This window comes from Alligator mississippiensis, chromosome 7 (genome assembly GCF_030867095.1).
Source record: "Alligator mississippiensis isolate rAllMis1 chromosome 7, rAllMis1, whole genome shotgun sequence".
Taxonomy (NCBI): Eukaryota; Metazoa; Chordata; order Crocodylia; family Alligatoridae; genus Alligator; species Alligator mississippiensis.
In genome coordinates this window covers 50,398,614-50,425,342 of record NC_081830.1, presented here as the reverse complement: position 1 = coordinate 50,425,342, position 26,729 = coordinate 50,398,614, and the positions used below count along the sequence as shown (strand labels likewise).

Here is a 26,729-nt window from a genome sequence, read left to right as displayed (position 1 = left end):
AGTATTGGTTCTCTTTTCTTTTTGAAGATGGCTGATTCATGTAAACTGCTGCCAAAGCAATTTCTTTTGAAAAGTCTGCCAATTCTGGTTTGTGCTACAATAATGATATACTTTCTCCCTGCTGCTTTTTTCTTTTTTTAAGCATTTATTAGGAGTCTAATTGACATCCCTTTCATTATACAATTGAAAACAGTGCCGGAAGTCTTCAGTTATTCATGCATGCCTTTCAACAATTAAATTATTTCTAGTGGAATATTTACTAATTAGGTTGTTTGCTGAATCAACGTTTCATATTTTCAAAGAAATGCTGTGAAAACAGGAGTGAGGCAGAGGGCTTACCTCCTCTTGTAAGGTTTATTGGTATAACTATACAGGTAGAACTAAATCAACAAACTCCTTACTGTAAACGCAGCTTATGCCAGTAAGTTTTAGCATAGCTTAAAATCAGGGGTGTTCAACCCCTGGTCTGTGGGCCAAGTCCAGCTCCTGGAGCTGTTATCCAGCCCACAGGGTCTGAAAATGTAGTTGGGGCAGGGGGAGGGGAAGGAAGGAGGGCGATAGTGGCAGCATTAAAATTGCTGTTCCTCTGCTGCCAAATTTCTGGACCCATTGAGCACTCTACAGGCCAAATAACATGGCCCTGTGCACTACAGAGTGCCCACAGGGCCAAAAGTTTGAGCACCACTGCTTAAACTAACTCCCTGAGAAATGGATCGATTTGGTCTTTTTCTCTTAAAGTCTTCTTTACAGCCTCTGGGCTCTAAGTTTGGCTGTAATGGAAACCATTACTTTTTTCATTAAAAATAGACTGCAGGCTGCATTACAGCAAGCTATTTGATTTTTCCCTGCCAAAAAGGAGACTCTTAACTTTAGTTTTCCCCATCTCTCTGACATCTTGCTGCCTTATGCCTCTCAACATAGAGTTTTTATGTACTCTTGTTTTAAATAAACATATCCATAAAACCTTAATCCTCTGTGCTGTGAAGGCAATTCTCCTTGATTTGTAATGAACCATTTGCAAGAAATTAACAAATAGAGTTTCCTCCTCCCTTCTCCTGCCTCCAACCCTTGACTTACCATGGAGAAGGAAACGTATATAGGTATATTTTATCTTCTCTATTTCCTGCTCCTCAGAGCAGTTATGTAGTTGGTAGCCTGAAAGATATTAGTAACTGGCAACACACCGATCAACTTCTACTGACTCTTGACAAAGTGAAAGAGGTGATGATGGTCCTGACTAGAGAACACATTGAAAAGAAGTGGAAGGAACGCCTCGAGGAAAATGCTGAGAACCAGTATTCCAAGGCAAATCCTTTCCTATCTAAATATGCTGCTGGTGAGCTTTCCTCTACAAAGCATGGAACGAAGAAAAGGTTTCTCCTGATGGCCAGAGACTACTTTTAAAATACCTGTCTCTTTGGTCTATTTCTGGAATTCATTCCTTCCCCCTCTCATCCCCCCCCACCCTTCATCATCTTCTAAACTCTTCTTTTAGACCAGGATTTTTTTTCTATTCCTCAGAGGCCTCAGCCTTTTCAGAAGAAATACATCTGTATGGTTAAGGATTGAAGAAAAGATAACTTTACTACAGTAACATTTGAAATATAGGCTTTTTTATGCACTTAATACCGTACTCTTAATTTTTTTTTTTTGGGGGGGGGGGGGGGGGGGGAGAAACCTGTTTTTCCTCTAATTTAGAGGGGAAATTAAAACACAGACAAATTAGCCATCTCCTATTTCCCTTCCTCTCCTGTGCCTTCTGAAATGTGGAGTTGAGAAAGATGATGCTGAAGTATGTAGAAAGCTACTGTTGCCATACTATTCCCTAAAGCTTAAAATGGAGTTGTTCAAATTTCGTGACCTTGAAAGCTGCACTGGCAACCTCATAGGTGGCTGAGGGATGTGCGCTGCCTTCTATATGTTTCTCAAAAAATACATAAAGCCCTTATGTGTGCTTGTGCTTCCTAGGGAACCTACTACTTGAGATCATCATCAATAAAAAGCAATTGACTTAGTTTGTTGTTTTTTTTAATTGTAGTTTCAGGGAAAAGGTGACCTTACCTCACATTCTTAGTTGCATAGACTGGGCCCTTAATCTACCACTTGAATTTACAGAAGAGCTGTACCAGAGAGTGAGTTTGAAGTAGAGGAGACAACTGGTGCTATTCTGTTACCTTCTAATTTCCAGAAATTGTCAGAGTTGATCTAAATGAACTAAACTAAGGACTACATTTGTTACTGAAGCCCAACGTGTTTTTTTGTTTTGCTTTTTATTGTTGTTGTTCCCTTGTAAAGGGAGTTGAACTCAATCCTCATCTAAAAGAAAAATATAGTGCATAGAAAAGTAGGAATAACGCTCTGGGAAACACTACTGCATGAACCCAGTGTTACAATACCTCTTGCCACATGACACTACATGCACCCTGAGATTAAGTTTTGTTATATTTCCTGCTAATGACAGTGGCAAAACAAAATTATTCAGCACTACAATGACAGTGGAGAATGACATCATCTATGCACATGCAATGTCTCCCATTCAGAAGGGAACTATACCTCCTCCCCTTCTCTCCAAGTGAGAAAAAATGCACAATGACGGCAAGTGTGTGGGAACAAAGTATTCTCCTGTGCAAATGACACCTCTGTGAACATCATTCATGATTTGTACTGTTCTACTCCCTGCTCTACTAGCATCTTAAAAAGTACTAGGAGAGCAATAATCCTTATTTTTTTCTACTTGATGAAAGCAGAGAAATTCGCTTCACAACCTCATGCTGTAGCCAGCGGCTATTATACAGTTGCTTTGAAGGTAACTAAAATGACTTTGTTAGAACATCAAGAATTTCCCTGTAGAAAGTTTTCTGGAGAGGTTTGGGAAATTCAAAAGGACAGCTTCTTAGGTAATATCATGTTGGCACTTGCTCTAATAATTTTTCATCTCTTAATATGCCCCTTATTCTGTTTAAATGATCTAAGCAAATCCAGTTCAGTGTTTGCCTCCTAGTAGTAAGAGAAGGGTGGAGTTATGCCTACTATTTAAATAACAATTACTACGTGAATCATATTAGCTACCTCTTGGCAGTATACTTTAACACATAAAGGGAAAAGAAGAAAACACCTGCTGTAATGAGAATTTCAAACAACTTTTCATAAAATTGGTGCGAGGGAGAGGATTTTGCTGGTGCAGACTAAGAAACTCATTCCACCTCCAAACATAACCAATTCCTGTCACCTCAGAGGAAGTTTAGAAGAACAATTTGCTAGGGGACAGGACTTCGGCACTTTTCCACAATGGACAAAACCCAACCAGAGGGAAGGTCAGGCCAATGCTTTCCTCTATGCAGAATGTTCAGCAAGGAACCATCCTGGAGTTCAGCAGCTAAGCCAAAGTTTCCTATCTGAAAGACTACAGAATGTGGGGGCCAAGTGGGCATGCAGACATTCTACTGGTTAGAATACTCATCATCCTGTAGGGGACAATTTGAAATCTGCCCAATTGGAGCAGTGACTTACAACTCAAGTAAGGGTCCCACATGCACCTAGCTCCCAGGTGTCTGTAGCAAGTTGGGGCTGTTCCATTTCATATAAAACTCCATGGCCAAATGGTCAGGAGGCTGGCGTGGGATTTGGGAGATCTGGTTTGAGCCCCTGCTCCAATATCAAGTACAGCAGAGATTTGGAGTCAGGTCTCTCTCAATCCACAGGCAGCCCTGTGCACCAAAATGGACACACAGAACTCTATTTCAGCCTTATTCTGTTTAGGCGTGCTCACATCAGATCTTCAGGATTAGGTCCCATTAAGGAGATGCATGTGGAAATGCCAATTTTGAGAACATCACTTCCAAATCCCCAAGACAAGCTGTTCAGCATGAGCTAGGACTGCTGAGCTGTGGAAAGGTATCCTCATTTGGGCAGACAACTGAAAAGGCACAGAGCTGCTTATTACATGTGGCAGCACTGACTTTCTCAAAAGCCAACACCAAATGGTTGGCCAAATACTTAAGCATCTTTGAGAACCTGCCTCAGGGAGACTAACTACAATACTTGTGAAAAAATTTGCACAAAAGTAAGGAATTGAACCTATACTTGCCAAGTGCCAGGCCAGATACCTACTTAGAACATATCTAAGTCCTACTTTTGTTTGCACAATCTGAAGCAATCCTTTTGACAGGTGTTAACCACCCAGTTTGTCTTCAGCATAGTCACTCTGACAAGTGTCAATATTATTACGGTCTTAAGGAGGTCTTGCTCGTCTCCACCTGGAACACAGAAAGGTCAATAAGTCTTAATCATAATAAAAAATAAATAAAAAAAAAAAATCAAATCAGAGTGAGGGTGAATAGTAGTCTTCCCAAAAAGGCATCAGAGAAAACACGTTCTCAGAATGCACCTCTTTTCATTTAGAACCAGAGTTAGAATAAGCATGGTCAGATATTGCTGCACATCTCTTTTACCAAAGTTCCTACTAAAGATGAATGTACTCTACTTTATATTTAAAAGGGTGTAGGTTGATAAAGATATCAGATTCACCCAAAAAACCTTGTCTACTTATATTTAAAAAGTCTCTTTTTTAAGGAGTTCTTTCTCCCATCTCTCCTATCTTCTTTTATTTCCTTTCCTAACTAGCACCATTAAGGCTTACTGGAACACAAAAATCCATGCTAGTTTGTAAGAATTATTTTAACTCATTTGTTGCAAATGCCTGAGTGGACGTACTTGAGACCACTGTGTTAATATATCTGCTATAAATTTACAGGAACTTGCTACAGACAAAACTAGGTTAAGAGGGACACAGTTCTACTGCTAACCATTTTTTTTTTTAAACAAAAATCATATATCTTTCAGTAGAAAGGTGTCCAGTACTGTAGCAAGGGAGGAGCAAGCAAGCCAACTGCCCCAGATGCTAAAACGAAGGGGCACCAACAGGTGCTGCCCAGCTGGGGTGGGACACGGGAGGCAGCTGCAAGTGGCTCATTTGGTGGGGCATGGGGATGGGGGGGGGAGAAAAGGTAGCTCCTGCTGCTGCTGTGTGTACCCCTGGACAAGCATGGGGGAGCATGTGCCTCCCGGATCTGTGTGTAGGGCAAGGGTGAGCTGCCGCAGGCATCAAACTTGCTTGCTACAGCACTGTAGGTGCAACTTTGTATTCACTTCCTACTTATTCTAATTTCATTCAGTTGCTTTTCTTTACTTATCACGTCCCAGAACATGCCTTTTGACCTGTAATACAATACTGCAGATATGGGGCTGGATCCTTAACCAGTGGAACTCTGCCAGTTTACACTGGCAGTGGAGCTATGCCAAATTACACCATTTTTTTTTTAAGTCCTGCATAGGATATGTTCACCTCCTTTTCCTACACTATTTTTTTTTTCATAACCTCTCCAGCACTTCTCTCATGCAGTCCTGTTCACTTTCCTCATATTTTCTTGATGAGTTGCAAGAGCAAAGGTAAACAAGAGCTACAAAACAAGTTTTTATGGGGGGGGGGAGGAGAGGGCCAATTGCACTTTGAAATTTCAGATTCCTGTTCACACACAATTACCATCTTACTTCCAGCAACAGCCCATAGAGCCAGCAATAATATTTTGCAGGAGGTCATTATTATTTCAGATTGGAGGATGGTAACATAGAAAAATAATTACTATTTCTCCACCTGTGCAGTTCCTTTGAGAAGGGACACCAGAAAATATCCCTTTACATCAGACACTGCTATGGCATTTTTCCCCTTCAGCCAGCCTACTGGCTGCTTGGCAGTCAGTCACTAAAGCAGTACAAGTCTCATTTTCTAGTTTCAACTAGACTGGAAACACATCTCTTGGTGGTTTGTAGGACAACATCGGTCTTCTTCACGGAAAGACATTAGTACATACCCCAAAACCCCCCAACAAGTAAATACATGTGCAAGCAACCAAAAAAGACTAGGACAGGTATCAAATAAACATGTATCCATAATGTTTCAGATGCATGCAAAGTACATGTGCAGTTGAACCTTTTCAAATAGACATAGGCTGCTTTCCAAGTTTGTACACAGTGGGTCCAATGAACTCATAAGAAACAAGGAGTGATATTATACACCTAAACCCTATAATCTTAGAGCAAACAGAAGTCACGGATAAACACTGAAAGCAAGATTTCCAGTTGTCATTTACAAGGGCTTACCCTTAACCACAGGCAAAGGAAACAAACACATGGAGGAGCCCCGTAGCATGTCCCCCAGCAACTGCTGCCAGCTCTGCCCAGAGGCTGCCTTGCCCGGGCAGCTCAGGGGCTCCCTGGCCTGACAGTCCTTGCTCAAACCTAGCTGGAGCAGGCTGGAACCCCCCCCCTTGCGTCGCCCAAGTCCCGGGCCAGGCACCGCCTGCTACTCCACGACTGCAGAGAGCACACTCGGGCAGGTCTCGAAAGAAGCAATCCTGGGCCCAGGTCCCACGGCCCGACCCGCACCGTCCTCCAGACCCGCAGCTGAGGGGGGGGGGGGGGGGGTGCGGGGCGCGGAGAGGCCCCGCTCCTCCTCACCGCCCCCGCACGCACCGACCCCGGGGCTCAGCCCGGCCCGAGGCCCAGGCGCGGGGAGGGCGCGGCCGGACCGCCGTCAGCTCGCACGCGCGCTCCCGCAGCCGGGGGCGGGGCGGTGCCGGAGCGCGCGGCGGCGGGTTACCTGCGGGCGGCGGCCAGGCCCGTTGCAGGGGTCCCGGAGCGGGGCCTCGGCGGCGGGGAAGAGCCCGCAGCGGCGCTGGAAGTGGGCGACGAGCTGGGAGCCGAGCAGGGCGCGGAGCAGCCAGGCCATGGTCCGCAACCAGCGCCCGCCCGGCTCGGCTCGGCTCGGCTCGCGGGGCCAGCGAACAGGTGCAGCCGCCCCGCCCCGCCCCGCCCCGCCCCGGACACGGCTTCGCTTCCCGCCCGCAGCGGCTCGGGCTGGGGCCGGGCACAAACCTGCTTCCCGGGATGAACCCGGCGCGTCAAACGGAGCCGCAGCCCCGGGGCCTCCCGCAGAGCCGCCCCGTCCCTCTTCCACAGGCCGCCACCACGAGCCGGGCGGTCCCCGGGGCCGCGGCCGCCTCCAGCCTGAGCCAGGTGGAGATCCCCGGTCTGGGCGCTGGTTCTCCAGCGCGGAGACCCGGGGCTGCCCTCGGAAACTACCTTCTTCACCTCCTTTTTGACTGCAGAAAAGTAATTCTCCTGTGGCAAAAACCTCTCGGAAAGACCGCGGCCGGCCAGGGTGGTTTTAACACCGCGGATTCCTGCTTGACGTCTCCGGGCTCACCCCGTGCACTCGCCCAGCTGTGCTGGTGGCGCGCCGCGCCGCGCAGCGCCCTTGAGAAGCCCTCCCGCGCCCTGGTCGGGAGTCACTGGCCTGGAGGCCCCTCCGAGAGGTCTCGCCTGTGGCAGAGGTGGGGAGCGGCAGCACCAACAGAAGTTGGGGTCTGGGCTGTAGTGCCAGCCCTGAAGACTTGGATCGGGTTCATTTCCTCCCTAAATGCAGTTAGGTAACACCCGGGATGAACCACCATCCAGCTGCAGCTTGTTTGTAAATTCTTTTCCTTTCTAGGTGTGAGGGCCTGGCCACCGTGATCATTGCATTTGTCATGTCCAGACAGGATTAAGGGAACTCCCTCTCTGAGGGTTAGTGCTGGGGCTTCAGTTTTTAAATATCTGCATTATTGGTGGTGCAGGCTGGTGCAATCACATCACCCCTGTAATCTTGCTTCTGCTGCCACTGCCTGCTCAAAGTTTTGACTCTGATCTTGGAAGCTATCACTAGGTCAGGCTGCAACAGGAGCAGTGGTCAAGCCTGTAATCAGAAACTGGTAGAGCAGCCCCCTCCCTCTGGGATCAGCAACTTAAGCTCCAGCTGGGAACAAAGTCCTCTTGTTGCACAGGCTCTGCTGTGCAAGCAGCTTCTAGAGGATGTCCCTATAATCCAGAACCCAACTACGTCCAGTTCTGTGCAAAAGCCTCTGTTTGATAATACATTTCTACTCCAACTAGCACAATGTAACCCTTCTGGGCACTGCTTGGCAGCACAAGGGCCAGATTCACATTTTGGGGTACCTTATAAATTTATACCTGTGGCTCAAGCCCCTGCCCAGAAATCTGAAAACACTAAATTAATTACTAGTGTGTCCACATAAACAAAAACCCTGCCTCACAAGCAGTGTAACCCCCCACCAAAAAAAACCCCCAAACCAAACCAAACAAAAAAACCCCAACAGATTCAATACAGGAAACAGGAAGAAACACCAAATGCAATGTGAAATGTTACTAACTACACAACATAGTCTATGGTTGCGCTGCAGTAGGGGGAAGCTGCTTGAGAGTGGGGGTGCTTCAGTGGAAGGGGCCCTTCAATGCTCTTGGAGGGATAGTGGCATGGCAGTCTTTGCTCCCAAGAAGCTGTATTTGTGGGGAATGACTGTGGGTCCAGACACCATGCACATATCCTGCACTTCTGGGCTGATTATATGGCCTGCTGAAATGAAAGCTAAAGGAAAACTCCAAAGGAACCAGCTGGATTAATGGTTACAGCTGGCCCAAAGCTGGCAGGACTAGGAACACCCAGGCTCCAACACTGCCAGGCCTAAATCCTGGCCAGCAAACCCAAGGAACCAATGCTTTTTTCCCCGGTATTAATCCCTTGGGGGGGCGGGGGAGGAGAAAGAAGAAGAGAAGAGAGGAGTTCCCAGACACTGGGACAACTTTCTCTCTCCCCACTACCTGAGCCTCCCTTTTCACTATCTGCACTGCTTCTCCCATTGAAAAAACTATGCTCCTCAGCAGCTACTAGCAGTTTCTCCTCCCCTAGTGTGACTCCCCTAATATCCCTTTGTATGACATCACCCTGGCCTTGTCCAGTCAAGGAGCACCACTCCCCAGTTCCTTTCCCAACCAATCTGTCTAAGAAAACCTCTGCTTCCCCTGGCCAATGAGGCCAGAGGGTTTTACATATTTGCCCCAGGTACAGACCCAGCTTGCCATGGTGCTAAGCACATGGTGAAAACACAGGGCCATCTTGTCCACAAAAACACACACACGGTATATACCCAGAGTGTGTGTGCGCGCGGGCAGCTGGGGTGTTACAATAAATATATTTCCAGAAGACTCTCCTGATCCAGGGAGGATAAAAAGACCAAAGTTATTGTATTTCATTGAGAACCTCAGCTTTTACCTGAAATGTACTTACCAACAGATGTTACAGAAGAGACAAAGCAAAAATTACATATGAATTAATGGGCAGTTTCAGTCCCAGTGTGGTCCCAATTTTGCTGATGATCAGCTGATTGTTGGCTGGGACCCCACCAAAACTACCTGGGGACCCAAATGTGGTCCTGCCATGTGTTCAGTTTAAGGTACAATGAAAATTAGCCACAAAAATACACAATCTTAGTGGTGCAATTAATTCCCTGAACGTATGGCCAGGTTACTACTTGAAATGTGGTTAACAGACTAATCACATCTTAAGTGTAATGTCTGCTAGGGTCCTGGGTTCTCAAAGCTGAAAACCCTACACTCTGGCTTTTAGATGTGCTGAGCCACCACAATTCCAGGTAAAGTCACTTTTCAAGTAGAAGTGTATTTTAATAATTTGTGTGTATCCATCTCTTCTGCACACATAATAAAAAGAGTTCAGCTTTTTGTCAGAGTGATTTCACTTTAAGGCACAGTGCAAAACTAGTTCACACAAGCATGCTGTACATCCATTCTGACTTGTCTATCTGTGCTTGCAGATATTATGCTACTCTTTAATTAAATAAACCTCTGGCACTGCATCATATATAAGGTGGATTCATAAATAACTTGAAATGTTTTATTTTCTGCTTTTTCTCAAACAAAAAAAAATAATGTGAATGTAGAATACTTAATTAAAATATATTTATATTGCTTGGTTCCATCCAGCAGGTCCTGACGATTTCCACCCCAGAATGCTGAGGGAATTAGCAGAGGTCATTGCGGGACCCCTGGCACGGTTTTATGAGCACTTTTGGTGCTTTGGTGAGGTGCCAGAGGACTGGAAAAGGGCCAGTGTGATCCCCATTTTCAAAAAAGGGAGGAAGGAGGACCCAGGAAGCTATAGGCCTGTTAGTCTTACCTCAGTCCTTGGGAAGCTTTTTGAGAGAGTTATCCTGGCGCACGTCCACAAGGGACCAGCAGGGGAGATTATGCTTAGGGGCAACCAACATGGGTTCATTAGAGGCAGGTCCTGTCAGACCAACCTGGTGGCCTTCTATGACCAGGTCACAAAATCCTTGGATGCAGGTGTCGCGGTGGACGTAGTCTTTCTGGACATGAGGAAGGCCTTTGACACTGTCTCTCACCCCATCCTCATTAAAAAATTAGGAGACTGTGGTGTCAATACCTACACGGTCAGACGGGTCACTAACTGGCTGGAGGGCTGCACCCAGAGAGTGGTGGTGGATGGGTCTTATTCGACCTGGAGGGATGTGGGCAGTGGGGTTCCCCAGGGCTCTGTCCTGGGGCCCGCACTGTTCAACATCTTCATCAGCGACTTGGACAAGAGGGCAAAAAGCACCCTGTTCAAATTTGCAGACAACACTAAGATGTGGGGAGAAGTGGGCATGCTAGAAGGGAGGAATAGGCTGCAATCGGCTGCAATCGTACCTGGACAGGTTACAGGGGTGGACAGATGAGAACAGGATGGGTTTCAACACTGACAAGTGCAAGGTGCTGCACCTTGGTGGGGAAGAACCAGCAGCATACTTAAAGGCTGAGGAATTCTCTTCTTGTCAGTGCAGAGGCAGAAAAGGATCTGGAGTCATTATTGATGCCAAAATGAACATGGGCCGACAATGTGGGGACATGGTCAGGAAGGCAAACCGTACCTTGTCATGCATCCACAGATGCATCTCGAGCAAGTCCGAGGAAGTGATGCTCCCCCTCTGTGCAACACTGGTCAGGCCGCAGTTGGAGTATTGCATCCAGTTCTGGGCGCCGCACTTCAGGAGGGATGTGGACAACATGGTAAGGGTCCAGAGGAGGGCCACCAGCATGATCGGGGTCAGCAGGGCAGGCCCTACGAGGAGAGGCTAAGGGACCTGAACCTGTTCAGCCTCCACAAGAGAAGGCTGGGGGGGGGATCTAGTGGCTGTTTACAAACTAGTCAGGGGGGATCAACAGGCATTGGGAGAGTCCCTGTTCCCCCGAGCACTACCAGCGTGACAAGAAATAACGGTCACAAGCTGGTAGAGGGTAGACTCAGGCTAGATATCAGGAGGTGCTACTTCACCGTCAGGGCGGCTAGGATCTGGAACCAAATTCCAAGAGAAGTGGTGCTGGCTCCTACCCTGGGGGTCTTTAAAAGAAGGCTGGATGAACACCTCACTGGGGTTGTTTGACCCCAGCATTCTTTCCTGCCATGCCAGGGGTTTGGACTTGATGATCTGCTCAGGTTTCTTCCGACCCTGCCAACTATGAAACTATGAAACTATAATCTCATTCTTGGAGTGACTTCAGTAAAGTTGAATGAAAGATAAATTTGGCCTCCAGATTCATCACAAATTGTTTTAATCAGATTACAAGAATTATCTTCCAACCCACTCGGAAAAACTGAAGAATATTCATGTTTTGCAACATCAGCTGCCTTGGAGAGGCCCTATGGAAGCCATAGGGCAGTGCCTTTTACAGCTACTATTTATTGGGCATGGACTGTATTAGATTTAGTAAGCTGATATATGGAAATAACTCATTTCTCTTTAAGACATGAAAATTAGCCATAGTGCTTTGTGTATGAATCTGTAAGACTCTAGTACAGATTTAACACACCAATTAATAAGATCATAGTGATGAGCTGTTCCACTGACCAATTAACCAGATTCCACTATGCTTATTTATTTCCCCATTATTTTAACACGGAAATGCCTCTCAAATATTTAAGAATGTACTATCAATCTTGAAACTTTTTCTCAGTTCTTATTCAGACAAAATTTCCACAAAATTGAGTTAGTTGTGCCTGAAGTATAGAGTTCAGGATCTGTCCTAAGAAAATGTAAGATGATCTAAGATCATCCAATTCTAAGATAACCAATTCTAAACTTCAATCCAACCGTTTTTGTGGTTAAAAGCTATTGGGTTAATGTTTATTTATAATTATTCTGTATGCCTAAAACTTCTGATTTTAGCCAAATTATTGCATGCAAGGCTACTGTTAGAGTATTTCCAGCCAAAAGCAACCCAAGAATTGCTTAGTGTTTGTGTTTGGTGAATTCCAGCTTTATTTTTCTCCTGTATTTTAGATAATTTTCTTTTCAGTCTTCAGAGGATACTATGCTCTCTCCAAAAGCATGAGGGCTAGTTAGGTAACCTGAAAAGGGACTAGACAAGTCCAATACAAAGGGATATCTGCAAGAAATGCAAACAGAGATCTAACAAAATTTAATAAATAGGAAAAAGGAAAGCTAATGTTTGGGGAAACTACAGAGTGAGAGCTGTTGAAGAGGCTGGCAGGCACAGGAAACATGTATTGAAGGGTCCTAAAGCAAAATGCCTTCCAGAAGGTTTGGATTTATTTCCTTCCTGCCTTTTTCTCTCACACATTATTCAAAGTCTTTGCTTTCCGTCTACTCACTGCAACCCCCCCCCCCGGCAAGTTCAGTGGAAAAGTTTCCTCTGTTATGGTATAGGTGGGGATTGAATTAATTTCCAGTTTTAGTAGGTGAAAATTCCCTCATGTTAGCTGTGCCCACTAGAGAAGCAGGAAATGTTTCGCATTTGGTTTTCAATAGACTCTTGGGCTAGGGACAGAAGTTACACACAAACCGGTTTAAGTGATCAGAAGCTGGTTTAAACCTGTAACAGAACAGAAGCTCAGTGCACATAAACCAGTTTCAAAATAGCTGAAACTGATCTGAGATAAACCCGGTTGCATGTAGTATGAGACTTAACTGATTTGGGTCGAACTGGTTTATGAAGTTTCTGTCCCATACCCCTTCCTGATTCAAGTAAAATTACAGTTCCCCAGCATCCCAGCATGCTTTGCAGCCCTGGGTTGGGCTGTTCTGTCTGCTCCAGAGAGCAGGGCTGGCTCTACCCCTCTGCTCCCTAGCTGGAGCAGTGAAGGCTGGCTGACAAAGGAGGGGGTAGGGAAGCCAGGCTGGGGATGCAGCCCAGTCTGTGGGGGGACTGCCCCCCTAAGCAAACCCCAGCTGGGGTCTGGGGGCAGGGAAAGGGGCTAAACACCCCTTCTTCCCCTGCTCAAACTTACTGCTGGCTGCAACTGTGGCCTACAAATCCCAGAGGCACCTGGGAGCAGGAGGAAGAAGTAATGAGCAACCTTGCAGACTCTGGCTGCTATAATTCTGGACTGCAAATCCCAGAGGCCTCTGGGACAGCAGGAAGATGAAGTGAATATAGCCAGAGAGTCATGCTGTAGCACCCCCTGGCTTCTGCCCTGAGCCACTGCAGGCATGTGGCTGCGTTTCCTGAATCAAAAGTAAATGTCTGTTCACTTCTGTTTCAATTTAATCTGTGCAGTTTAGACTAACCTGCAAAGACTGAATTGATACACTCAGGCTTTTTGATTGTCTGTACTTAGCCTTGAAGCTAGATATTGCCCATCCACTTTTTCATGGTTAAATATAAGCGTAGTTATTTGGCCCCATACTTTTGTATCTGTAATGGCAAGTGTAAAATAATATTGATGTTGCTGGAGGCAAGTGTTGAAAATGCAGGCCTTAAGGCTTGAAGGGAGAGTGTCAAAGTTAAATCAGGCCTGGACTTATGTTTTATGGGAGAAAAAAAGTGTTTAAAAGCTTAATGCTAAAATGTAATGTTTCCTCGCATTTTAAAAGAGCAGTGGATCCTGGGTTGTATTGCTAAACTGCAGTTCTCTGTATTATTTGCAACTCAAGCTACAGCAGAATGCATATAGACATGTGAATGTATGTGTCTAGGACTCTCAGCAGGACAGCTACCCTTAAAGAGTAGGTATACACAGAAGCCATTGCATTTTTTCCTCTCCAGGAAGTAAATGAACAGAATGGAAAGAGGAGCTACCCTTGGCTTCCCCTCACAAGAGGTAGGGAAGAAGCCACAATCATTGGCACTATAGAACAGTCTTGATAAATAAAAGGCAAACTTCTCCAAATGATGTGGTAAATAGAGAAGAAGGTGCATGATTTCAGGACCAGTGCTGGAGCACTTTGAGTGTATGTGCTGGACATTTTCGTCGCTCTTCCTCCCACTATGCACTACTGCAGCTGTATTGCTCTTACCAATACCAGAAGATAGACTAGCTGCAGATATTCTATTCTTCTGAAAAACAGATCTTCAGTGTAGACCTATTACCAGCTCTAGTTTAATTATCTTATCAATTAGACCTCACCTGAACATGGTTAGAGATCTGGGACCAGAATTATAAAAGGTATACAGGTGACTAAAAATGCAGATAGGCATCTAGTAGGAGTTACAAAAATGCCTAAGTGAGGTGCCTGGCTTCCCTTAAAATCAACTTAATTTAATTTGGACTACAGGGTTCAAACTGGTAGTAGAAACTATCACCCCTAGAAGCACTATGGCTTGTCATGTCATTAATTATATATTCAGATGAACAAGGTAAAACGAGGTAAAAGAGAGCAAAGCTTTACTGTGTCATCTGTTCTGCAGTCACTGTCACAGTGGATGCTTTCAACCCAGAGTAAATGAAAATGAACCTTTTCTGTCTTTCAATGAGGATGAAGGAGGTGGTGATCTTGAATGGGAGAAGCATTCTGACTAGAGACTTGAACACAGATGCAGAATTCCTACTGCAGCTCTGAAAGTTATTGCTTCTTCACAGCATGATTTGCTATTGCTTAATAGGTAAGACCCATTTCTCAGCCAGGATGGCCGATCTCTTAGGTAGGGTTTTAAACTAAGATTGCAGTGGGATGGGGAAACACTAACTGGAGCTTACCCAGGGAACCAATGTATAGGAAAGGTCCATTAACAATGAAACCAAGCAAGCCACTCTTACGGGAGCTGAGAAAACAGCTTCCCTTCAATGCGACAGGCAGCCAGTGACCTCAGTAGAAGGACTTAGGTACCTGTACACCAACACCAGAAGCATGGGGAACAAGCAGGAGGAACTAGTCATCCTGCTTTCCACTGGGCACTACGATCTAGTAAGGATCATGGAGACCTGGTGGGACTCCTCTCACAACTGGAGCATAGCCATAAAGGGCTACATTCTTCACAGAAGGGATTGAGTAGGGAAGAGATGTGGGGGTGTTGCCTTCTATGTGAAGCAGCAATATACCTCCCTACAGGCCGATGTCAACCCCAAAGAAGAACAGCTTGAAATCCTCTGGGTCAAGCTCCGTGGGAAGCATGATGAGAGAGGCCTGACTATAGGTGTATACTACAGGCCGCCTAACCAAGGGGAGGAATGTGATCTAGTGTTCGCCTGTGAACTAACGGAGGCTCTGCGTGTATGGGACATGGTTGTCATGGGTGACTTCAACTACCCAGACATCTCCTGGGAGGAATGCTCAGCCAGCTCAGATCACGATCCTTCCTGACCAGCACCAAAGAGCTTTTTTTTGACTCAGGAGGTGCACAGGCCACCTACAGGCAATGCACTTCTTGACCTGGTCCTGGCCAGGGGGGATGGCCAAAGGGGATGACATGATGACCAAATTAAACATAGAGGGCAGCCTAGGCAATAGTGTCCACGAAATCATTATGTTCATGGTCTGTCACAAGGCTAACAAAACAGATACCAAGCTCGAAGTCTTCGGCTTCAAAAACGTGAATTTTAATAAGCTCAGGTCACTAGTAGAGAATGCTCTGAAAGACCAAGGACCACAGGTAAAGGGAGCACAAGAAGAATAGTTGTTCCGTAAGGACACAATCCTTAAAGCTCAGATAAAATCCATTCCCGTATAGAGAAAAAGTAGTAGAAGGATCAAAAAATCTTCTTGGCTAAGCAGGGAAGTTGCAGCCCTCCTACAGAAAAAGGAAGAGGTGTACAAACAATGGAAGCTCGGGACAGCCTCCAAGGAAAAATACTTGACAATGGCCCACACTTGTAGAAAACTGATTAGGCAAGCTAAGGCAGAAACCAAACTAAAACTAGCTACAAGAATCAAGGAAACAAGAAGTCTTTCTTTCGCTACATGGGGAGTAAAAGGAAAACTAATGGGAGTGTGGGGCTGCTGCTCAATGCCTCAGGATATCAGGTCACTACCACTCAGGAAAAAACGAAACTCCTAAGTGACTACTTTGCCTTGGTCTTCACAAGACCAAGGGGAACAACATGCCAGGTATGTGATGGCCAAAACCAAAAGGGTTAATGAACAACTTATAGCAAAAAGAAATCTGCTTTTTGAAGGTATTTGAAATAGCACTTATGAGACTGTTTTTTTGTAGATGTTTCCGGCCTGTCTGGAATATATATAGCTGTTGTACTGAACATAGAATAAGCATGAGTCTTAAAAAGCAGAACTAAAAAGTGAAACTGCAAACCTATCTGATTTAATAATTTTTGCTTGGAGTTAGTAAAGGGTTGAACTTGGGTGGGGACATGTTAATCTCTGACCCCAAAGTGATGTGGTGTGATTTGCTTATTGGGTAAACCCAAGCTTGGGCAGTAACTTATTGTAATGATTTCTAACACCTTTTAACCCCATAGGATAACAGCTATAAAATAAAATTATAAATGGCTATATAGCCAACAGATTAGCATAGACAGAATATAAAAGAACACACATGTTAAGTGACCCGAAGGAAGGATGGAACAGAAGGGTCGTTGCTGTCCCATTCCCCCGTATCTCTCTTACTCCCTGTGTGAGCGAAGACCAGATCCTGACTGAGGGAACTTCCCCCCAGTTCTCTCTCTGACAGCATGGATTGGGGACTCCTGACTTCGCTGAATCAACTTGATGTGTACCAGACTGAGGGACTATCGATAAGTTACTAACCAAGTGGGAACTCTTGGTTTATTTGTCTTTCTGTTTTTATGATCACTGTCAATTTTAACTTGTATTGTTATGTTGTTTGTTTATTAGCTTAACCTTTTTACAAACTGTCATACGTATAAACTACATATTTTGTTGCTATAAGTAAAATTCATTCTTTTTTATAAGTGAAACTTGTCATTGTTTTGCTCCCAACATCACCTCCTCAATCCCGAACCAAAAACCCCAGTGGCTAATGAAATTGCAGTGCTCAGTCAGTCTGCAACTAAATTGATATATTCACAGTGCCCAGCTGGCCTGTGACACAGGTAAGGCACAGAACAAGCAGGGCGGGATTGATGCCATTCCCACCATTGCCCTAGAACTGGTATATGATCAATTTAAGAAATTACACGTATATAAATCAGCAGGACCAGATAAACTCCACCCAGGAGAGATGCAAGAGTTGGCTGAAGTAATTACAGAGCCCCTGGCAAAGTTCTTTCAAAATCCCCGAGGACTGGAAGCAGGCCAGTATTGTGCCCCACTTCAAGAAGGGGAAGTGTGAGGACCCGGGAAACTACAGGCCAATTAGCTTAACTTCTATTCCAGGAAAAATCCTAGAAACATTCATCAAAGAGGCTGTATGTGACAGACTTGCAGAAGGCATGATATTGAATGACAGCCAGCATGGCTTAATCATGGGCAGGTCTTGTCTGACCGACCTTATTTCTTTCTATGATCAGGTGACTCATCACCCGGACAAGAGAAAAGCGGTTGACATCACATACCTCGACTTCCAGAAAGCCTTTGACCTGGTATCCCATGAGGTACTGATCAGAAAACTGGAAGATATCGGGCTCAACTGCGGGATCATCAAGTGGGTGCAAAACTGGTTGCAGGGTAGGACACAGAGAGTCCAAATGAATGGATTGGTGTCATCCTGGTGAGGTGTAGGTAGTGGCATACCCCAGGGTATACTTGGCCCAGTGCTGTTCAACATCTTCATCAATGTCCTGCATGAAGGGGTGAAAAGGTCAAGTGCGGACGACCTGAAGATATGGGGTTGCGTGGACACACCCGCAGGTAGGCTGCAAATATAAGCAGACTTAGACAGGCTGGCATGTTGGGCAGAACAGAACCAGATGAGGTTCATTGTAGAGAAATGCAAAGTACTGCATCTGGGATGGAAGAACCCCCAGTACACCTACAGGCTGGGCATCGCTAACATGACCAGCACTACAGATGAAAGGGATCTGGGGATAACAATAGACCCCAGCATGAATATAAGCTGGCAATGCAACGCAGTAGCTGCTAGGGCCAATAGAAGTCTGGCATGCATCAATTAATGCATCTCTGGTAAAACCAGAGAAGTGATTCTCCCACTTTACTCAACATTGGTGCAGCTGCAGCTGGAATATTGTGTCCAGTTCTGGATGCCACAGTTCAACAAGGACGTGCTAAAGCTCGAGAGGGTCCAGAGAAGGGCCACCCATATGATCAGGGACTTGCAACACAAGCCGTATGAGGAGAGGCTGAGGGATCTCAGATTCTTCAGCCTAAAGAAAAGTAGGCTGAGAGGGGACCTGATTGTGGCTTATCGCTATATCAGAGGCGTACATCAGGGGGTTGGTGAACAACTGTTCACCAGGGCATCCTGGGGGAAAACTAGAAGCAATGGCCACAAACTCCTGGAAGATAGTTTCAGTCTGAACATTAGGAAAAACGTCTTCACAACTAGGGTGTCCAGAATATGAAACAAGCTCCCTCCAGAGGTGGCGCAATCATCTACCCTGGAGGTCATCAAGAGAAGACTGGATGGTCACCTGGCTGGGGTCACCTGACCCCAGATGTCTTTCCTGCTCATGCAGGGGGCTGTACCCGATGATTCTTCAGGGTCCCTTCCAGCCCTATGATTCTATGATCTTATGAATTCATAGTTTTACTAAGCACTAAAAACCATAGACTTGAGACAGTTGTTTTATGACCCATTACAGCCTACCTCTCCTAAACTTCACTCCACAACTGATAAACTTCACACTTCTGTTTCAAGTGGTCCAACTGATTAACATAATTAAACTGACAGGGTTTTTGGTGGTTTCTTTTATTGGACCAACTGTATAAATGGGAGAGATATTAGATAAGCTTAGGGGCACAAAGAAGCAGACACAGCTTGAGCTTTACAGATAGAGAAATGGCTTATAAACAAATCCATGATAGCAATTGTTTTAAGTTCACCATGTACACGTCTATACAAGATGCTGGCTGTGCAGTAAGTCGTTACTACTGTGCAGTAGCATTGCGTGGCATGTAGCCTGACTCAACACTACTGCCCAGTAGTAACGAGCTACTGCACAGTTGGTGTCACCTAAAAGCCATTCGGTGATGCTACTGCACAGTAACTTTGGTCTGTGCAGTCATTTAGTACTTGTATACTTTGGTCTGTGCAGTCATTTAGTACATGTGTATACAAGTACTAAATGACTGCAGTAACAACTGCACAGTCAGCATATCATGTAGACATGGCCCTTGGCTTGGAAAGTGGATGCTGCTTTCTCAGACCTGATGTAGGATGCTTGAAGCCTGAAAGCTTGCCTTGCCTCTCTACAACTATGTAAGTTGGTCCAATACAGAAATATTACCTTGACTTACAAGCTCTCCTTTGTTTCGTATTCCTATACCCTCACAGCTTCAACAGCCACCCTATGTTGTCCTGAAAGGCAATTACAAATGCTGCTTAGGATTTGGCCCTTTGAGAGCTTTGCTTAAGTGAATGCCAAATAAAACTGAGAAAAAATTCATAATGCAAGATTTTCCCAGGATTTAGAAATGAAACATTCCTCAAATATATTAAAGTCTGTCAGTGCAGAAGACATGAAAGGTTTGAAAGCTTTTCTTGAGGAGGGGAGGGGAAGTGGAGTTATTTTGAGTTTAAACTACTTTTGAATTATCCACTTACAAAGAAACCTTTTAACTTTATCTGATGCCTGAATATCTTAGTCATAGCCAGAGTTCAAATGCATTTCCACAAGGAAAATAATAATAATAATAATAATAATAATAATAATAATAATAATAATAATAAATCACCTTTGGGCTGAGGAGAAGCCTGAAAGATTAGAAGACAGAAAGCTTACAATTTGAAGACAAAGCGGTTTACAATGAAAGCACTTCCTTAACTCTATCTCATGTCAATATCATGATGGTCTATAATTTTGCCTCCAGCATCAACAAAGCTAAGCACTTAGTACAGATTCCAGAATCTGGGGGTGGATAATGGTGATGCAAAAACATATTTCAATTTTCAGATGCTAGTGTGAGCTTGCAGCACTGACAGTTAGACAAGTCTTGTTTTGACTTGTCAACCAAGGAAATCTTTTAGAAAAAAAATAAATATGATCACTGTTTGCAGAGTTACTTTTTCATACAATAACCACATTTTTCTGTAGATTGATAGATTCATAGGTTGTAAGGCTGGAAGGGACCTTGAAAGATCATTGGGTCCAGCCCCCTGCACCAAGCAGGAAAGATAACTGGGGGTTAGGTGACCCCAGCAAGGTGACTGTCTAGTCTTCTCTTGAAGATTTCCAGGGTAGGTGATTGTACCACCTCTGGAGGGAGCTGATTCCATAGTCTGGACATCCTGACTGTGAAGAAGTTTTTCCTAATGTTGAGCCTGAAAGTTAACCATTACTCCTGGTTTTCCCCTTGGGTGCCCTGGTGAAGAGTTGTTCACTGAGCCCTTGATGTACTCCCCTAGTGTAGCAGTAAGCTGCTACTAGGTCCCCTCTCAGCCTTCTTTGCTTCAGGCTAAAGAGTCCCACATCCCTCAGCCTTTCCTCGTATGGCTTGCCATGTAAGACTCTGATCATACAGGTGGCTCTTCTTTGGACCCTCTCAAGCTTGTTCATGTCCTTTTTAAAATGTGGTGCCCAGAACTGGATGCAGTACTCCAGCTGCGGTCGCACCAGTGCTGAGTAGAGCAGAAGAATACCTCCTTGGTTTTGCTGAAGATGGCATTGATACATGCCAAAGTATTATTTGCCCTACTGGCTACTGCTTCGCACTGCCAGCTCATATTCATACTGTGGTCTGTTATTACCCCCAGGCCCCTTTCATTCATGGTGCTAGTCAGTTTGGTGCCACCAAGCCTGTAGGTATATTGGGGGTTGCTCGTCCCAAGGTGGAGCACTTTACATTTCTTGACGTTGAACCTTATCAGGTTCTGATCTACCCAACTTGCTAGCCTCTCTAGGTCTGCCTGTACCTATAACCTAGCTTCAAGCATGACCGCACTTCCCCATAACTTGGTGTTGTCTGCGAACTTGGCCAGTGAGCTCTTCACCCCCACATCCAAATCAGGGTGTAGATGGTAGTAATTTATTTTAAATATTTTCAGCTAATATAGAGATTTCATAGATATTAGGGCTGGAAGGGACCTCAGAAGATCATTGAGTCCAGCCCCCTGCCCCAAGGGCAGGAAGTCAGCTAGGGTCAAAGGATCCCAGCAAAATAAGCATCCAAACACTTCTTAAAGGAGTCCAAAGCAGGTGCTTGCACCACCACTGGAGGAAGTCTATTCCAGGCCTTGGGGACTCGGACAGTAAAGTTTTTCCTTATGTCCAGCCTAAAATGGTCTTGGGAGGAGTTTGTGATGGTTGGACCATGTCATCCCTTGGGGCAGTCTGGTGAACAGGTGTTCCCTCAGATCCTGATGCACACCCCTAATGTACTTATAGTCTACCACCAGGTCACCCCTGAGCCTGCACTTTTCCAGGCTGAAAAGTCCCATGGCTCCCAGCCTCTCCTCATAAGGTCTATTCTCTTGTCTTCTGATCATATGTGTGGCTCTCCTCTAGACTTGCTCAAGCTTCTCTACATCCTTCTTGAATTGTGAAGCCCAGAACTGGATGCAGTACTCCAGCTGCAGCCTCACCAAGGCCGAGTACAGAGGGAGGATGACATCCTGAGGTTGGCTTTTTCCTGGGTGTCGGTTGCCAGTTGTCCCATTTGGTTTAGCAGGGGTCCAAAGTTACTCTTTCTTTGCTTCTGACTCCCCACATATCTAAAAAAAGGACTTTTTATTGTCCTTGATATGTCTAGCGAGGCGGAGTTCAGTTGCAGCCTTGGCTTTCCTGGTTTGCTCCCTACAAGTGTGGACCAGTGCAGAATACCCCTACTTTGTGGTGATTCCTATCTACCACCCAGAATACTCCTCCTTTGTGGTGATTCCTATCTTCCATCCTTTATAAGCCTCTCTTTTTTGGCATAGGAGACCCACGAGTTCCCTGCTGACCCAAGGGGGTTGCTGTGCCCTTTTGCTATCCTTCCTCTGAGATGGGATGGACATCCCTTGTGCTTTCATAGAATCATAGAAGTAGGGTCGGAAGGGACCTTGTAGATCTTCAAGTCCGACCCCCTGCCTGGGCAGGAGGAAAACTGGGCTCAAATGACCCCAGCCAGGTAGGCATTGAGCCGCTTCTTAAAAACCCCCAAGGTAGGAGCCAGCACCACTTCCCTTGGAAGTTGGTTCCAGATCCTAGCTGCCCTAACTGTGAAGTAGTTCTTATGGATGTCTAATCTAAACCTACTCTCCAACAACTTGTGGCTGTTATTCTTTGTTATCCCAGGGGGCGCTAGGGGAAACAAGGTCTCCCCCAAACCCTTCTGGTCCCCTCTAGTGAGTTTATAGACAGTCACAAGGTCCCCCCTCAGCCTTCTTTTGTGAAGGCTGAACACGTTCAGGTCCCGTAGCCTCTTATTGTAGGGTCTGCCCTGCTGTACCCGGATCATGCGGGTGGCCCTCCTCTGGACCCTCTCAATGTTGTCTACATCCCTCTTGAAGTGGGGTGCCCAGAACTGGACACAGTACTCCAGCTGTGGCCTGACCAATGTCGCATAGAGGGGGAGGATCACCTCCTTGGCCCTACTTGAGATGCACCTGTGGATGCATGATAGGGTCTGGTTAGCCCTGCCGACCGTGACCTCTCATTGTCGGCCCATGTTCATCTTGGAGTCAGTGATGACTCCAAGATCCCTTTCTGACTCCGTGCTCTCAAGACGGGAGTTTCCCATCTTATAAGTGTGCTGCTGGTTACTACTGCCCAAGTGCAGCACCCTGCACTTGTCAGTATTGAAATGTAGCAGAAAGCCCCCTTTTTCTCTTGCCTGCATTTGCTCTCCCCTCTTTGGATATGTTTCTCTTTTTCTACCTTTTCTTCCTTCTGCTCTCTTTCACTTTAAGATAAGGAATTGTGTTTTAAAATTTGTGTGTGCGCATTTTGTATCTCCCCTTGTATTTTGGTATTTTTATCTATTTGTGTGCCATGGCATTTGTAGCTTATATTTTATACTCCTCACCTTTCAACTTTCAACTAAATGTGTTTTAGTAAGTTATACATTGTAACAATGTTAACAAGGGCAGGAATCAAACTGCCCTTCCCTGTATCAGGCTGGCCCCTGATAGAGCGAGTGAATCAGTGATTGAATGTGTAATGTGATTGAATGTGTAACACGGTAGCAGGCAGCAATTAACACCTGGGAAACTGCAGATCAGCCAACGGAAGAACTCAATAGAAGACAATGTAACAACTGGGAATCTCTAAATGTCACTGATCAAGGACTAGAAGCCCTGGTCTGAGTTAATCAACACCAGGGACCAACTTTTGGGCTGAGTATCTCCAGATCAACTGCTCCCAGAGCCCTATTCAAAATTCATCAACAGACTCCCAAACCTGCACGTACATGCAGACGACCCCTGGGGCTGACAGATGTTGTCCAGTAGCCACCAAGGGGGGGAAGTCCCACGAGGGTCAATGACCCCTGGATTGGGCAAAACTGAAAACTGGGGAGTCACCAAAGTCTGCCAGGGACAGATAAAATGCAGTGAAAAGTGACCCTCAGGGGCGCCCTCTTGATCTCCAACTCGACCAGACCTGTCCAGCCAGAAGGACCAGCCAGCTACCCCCTTCTGGAAGATAACACCACACTGAAAGAAGCCTCAACAACAGACTCCAGCGCTTGTAGGATAGGTATACCTGACTCTGTAGCCTGCTACTGTGTGTGTGCATGTGTGCATGTGTGTGTGTGTGTGTGTGTGTGGGGACCAGCCCCAAGGTTTATGATTACAGTGTTTCAATCCGCCTAATAAACTAGAATTTTAAGGATCCTGAGTTGGACATTTGTAGCCAACAGAAACACATCCTGTTTTTGTTAGCCCACCCTTGCAACCTATCCAGGTCTTTCTGCAGTCTTTCCCTCCCTACTAGCGTGCCCACCTCACCCCAAATTTTGGTATCGTCAGCAAATTTGAACAGGTTGCTTTTCATCCCATCATCCAAATCGCTGATAAAGAAATTGAACAGTGCGGGCCCAAGCACCGAGCCCTGGGGGACTCCGATGCCCACTTCCCCCCAGGTCGAATGTGACCCGTCCACCACCACCCTCTGAGTATGACCCTTCAGCCAATTAGCAATCCATCTGACTGTGTAGGCAATGATGCCACAGTCACCTAGTTTTTTAATGAGGATGGGGTGGGAGACAGTGTCAAAGGCCTTGCTGAAGTCCAGAAAGACTACATCCACGGTGACACCTGTATCCAATGCTTTCAAGATCACTCCCTTAAGGAGTGACCACTCCTCTTGGACTCCTCCCCCTGTTGAGTCATGGTCCCTTTGGGCCTCGACAACAAGCCTCCTGAATTTATCAAATCAGCTTTCCTAATGTTGAGGACTTCTGCATTGCTGGCTGACTTGCCAGCTTCGTGATGGATAGTAAAAGTGATCAGCTCGTAGTCACTGTCTCCCAGCTTCCCTTCAATTTTTAGGTTGCTGACTAAATCATCCCCTTTAGCTGTACCAGCAGCGCTTTACCTCTTGTTGGTCCATAGACTTCTTGGGACGGGTAGAGCTCATCCACGCATGTGAGGAAGCTTTTGTGACCGTTCAGATTAGGCCGAGTGCCCTTCCAGGTCCAGGTAGTTGAAGTCTCCCATGACAACCATGCACTGAGAGTGTGTAGCCTCAGCCAGTTCCCTGGCAAATTCCTGGTTGAGCTCTTGTTCCTGGTTAGGCGGTTTGTAGTAGACTCCTACCATTGTGTCCCCTGTGCCATGTTCCCCACATATTTTAACCCAGAGAGTCTTTAGTCTTCCTCCCTGGGTGCCACTGTCAGCTTGCAGGGATGTGTTGCTTTCCTTGCCATAGAGAGCTACATCCCCACCCCTTTTATCTGCTCGATCTCTCCTATACAGGGTATAGCCATCTATACCTGTGGCTCAGTCTTAGCTGGAGTCCCACCAGGTCTCTGTTATTCCTATGAGATCACAGTCATTCTTGTTTAGTAGGAGAACCAGTTCCTCCTGTTTGTTCCCCAAGCTCCTGGCATTGGTGTACAGACACGTAAGCATCCCATTGGAAGCCCTAGGCTTCCTTGCATTCCCAGGAGGACCACATTCCAAGGCTGGGGTAGGAGTGGATTCCCTTGTGTGCCCTAACTTGTTGGTTTTGTACTTGTTGCCTACTGGGTTTGCTTTGGTGGTTGTCCACTCATCCCCCAGCAGGCTTAGTTTAAAGCCTGGTCGAGCAGGTCAGCCATTCTGGCTGAAAAGAGCTTCCTCCCCAGTGAAGTGAGGTGGAGGCTGTCCCTTCCCATCAGACGATTGCCTCTCTCACCAAAGAGTGGACTGTGATTGTGGAAACTGAAGCCTTCACAATGACACCAGCACTGCTGTATTCAGTTGACTACATCGATCCATCTCTCCCTCCTCAGCCCATGATCCAAAACTGGGAGGATCGAGGAAAAAACCACCTGCACCCCAACCCCCTAAGCCCTGCTCCCACAGCCCTGTAGCCACTCATGACCTGGCTGGGATTGCTCCAAGCTGTCATTCATGCCCACATGGATAAAGAGCATAGAGTAGTGGTTGGAGGGCCGGATAAGCTTTGGGATCCTGTCTGATCCAGTCAGCATCATGTATCTGGATCCAATATCAAGTCTTTTAATTATGCACAGAAATGTACAGAATTGCAGTTTTTAAAATAGAAAAAAACAAAATACTTGCAAAACAATTTATGGATAAGAACCCATGAGCTACAAACTAAGACAACAACTGGCTGAAATGATGACTGAGCAGGTACAGATGTACAGAGTGTATTAGATGCATTTATTTTGCACTCAGGGAAAGATCTTTTTAGTATCTTCTTTCTTGTATCTAAATTCTGGGGAAGATATGATAAAATGGGACTAAAATGAACATAGTAGCATAGTAGGCTACTTCTCAGAGTTACCAGCTCTGACTAAATATTATTCCTTATTACACCTGAGTCAAAAGTCCATTTTTAAAGTGAGATCAGCATCACTGGCCTGTATGTGCAGCATGTCTTTGTAGCAAAAACCCCAATTTTCCTCTCTTTCTTATTTAAAAATGCATTCCCTCCCCTTCCCCAACCATTTCTGACTTTCTTTCTGCCCTCTCTATCCCTTATAAGTAGTTATAAGTAGTCATAGATAAGCTAAGTTCTTGTATGCCATTATTGTGACAAGTCCCTTTTTACATTGTAAACAGTTTTCTGGTATTTTTGTATTGATTCTTACTGTATTACATTGTATTCCTATTATGTTTGTATTGGTTTTTATTGTTTTACATGAGTGTTGTATGATTTAGTCCTGTTCCTATAAGTTAACCAAAGTAATGTCAACCCTCCATCTTGTAATGTTAAGTTTCCATCTTGTAATGTCAAGTCTCCATTTTGTATCCCCTGCCCAGGCATACCCTATTGTAACTGTGTGGCAACTATAACTCTTACCTACCCCTCCTGTGTAAATTGGTTCCTGGGTGAATGG

The 26,729-nt window shown here is 45.5% G+C and overlaps 1 protein-coding gene across 3 annotated transcripts in view; it reads right to left on the bottom strand.

The window, feature by feature from the left end:
* The window catches only part of SGPP2 (sphingosine-1-phosphate phosphatase 2), a 121,355-nt gene extending 96,266 nt beyond the window's left edge, over nt 1–25,089 (bottom strand). For 2 of the 3 annotated variants that reach the window (XM_059730944.1, XM_059730946.1), the window contains exon 1: nt 6,659–6,819. In XM_059730944.1, coding sequence (XP_059586927.1) covers nt 6,659–6,787 — 129 coding nt within the window. In that variant the 5' untranslated portion in view covers nt 6,788–6,819. Of the gene's footprint in view, nt 1–6,658; nt 6,820–24,757 lie in introns of those variants that run through there. The other variant, XM_059730945.1, reaches the window with a different exon arrangement.
* Nucleotides 25,090–26,729: the final 1,640 nt, after the last annotated feature.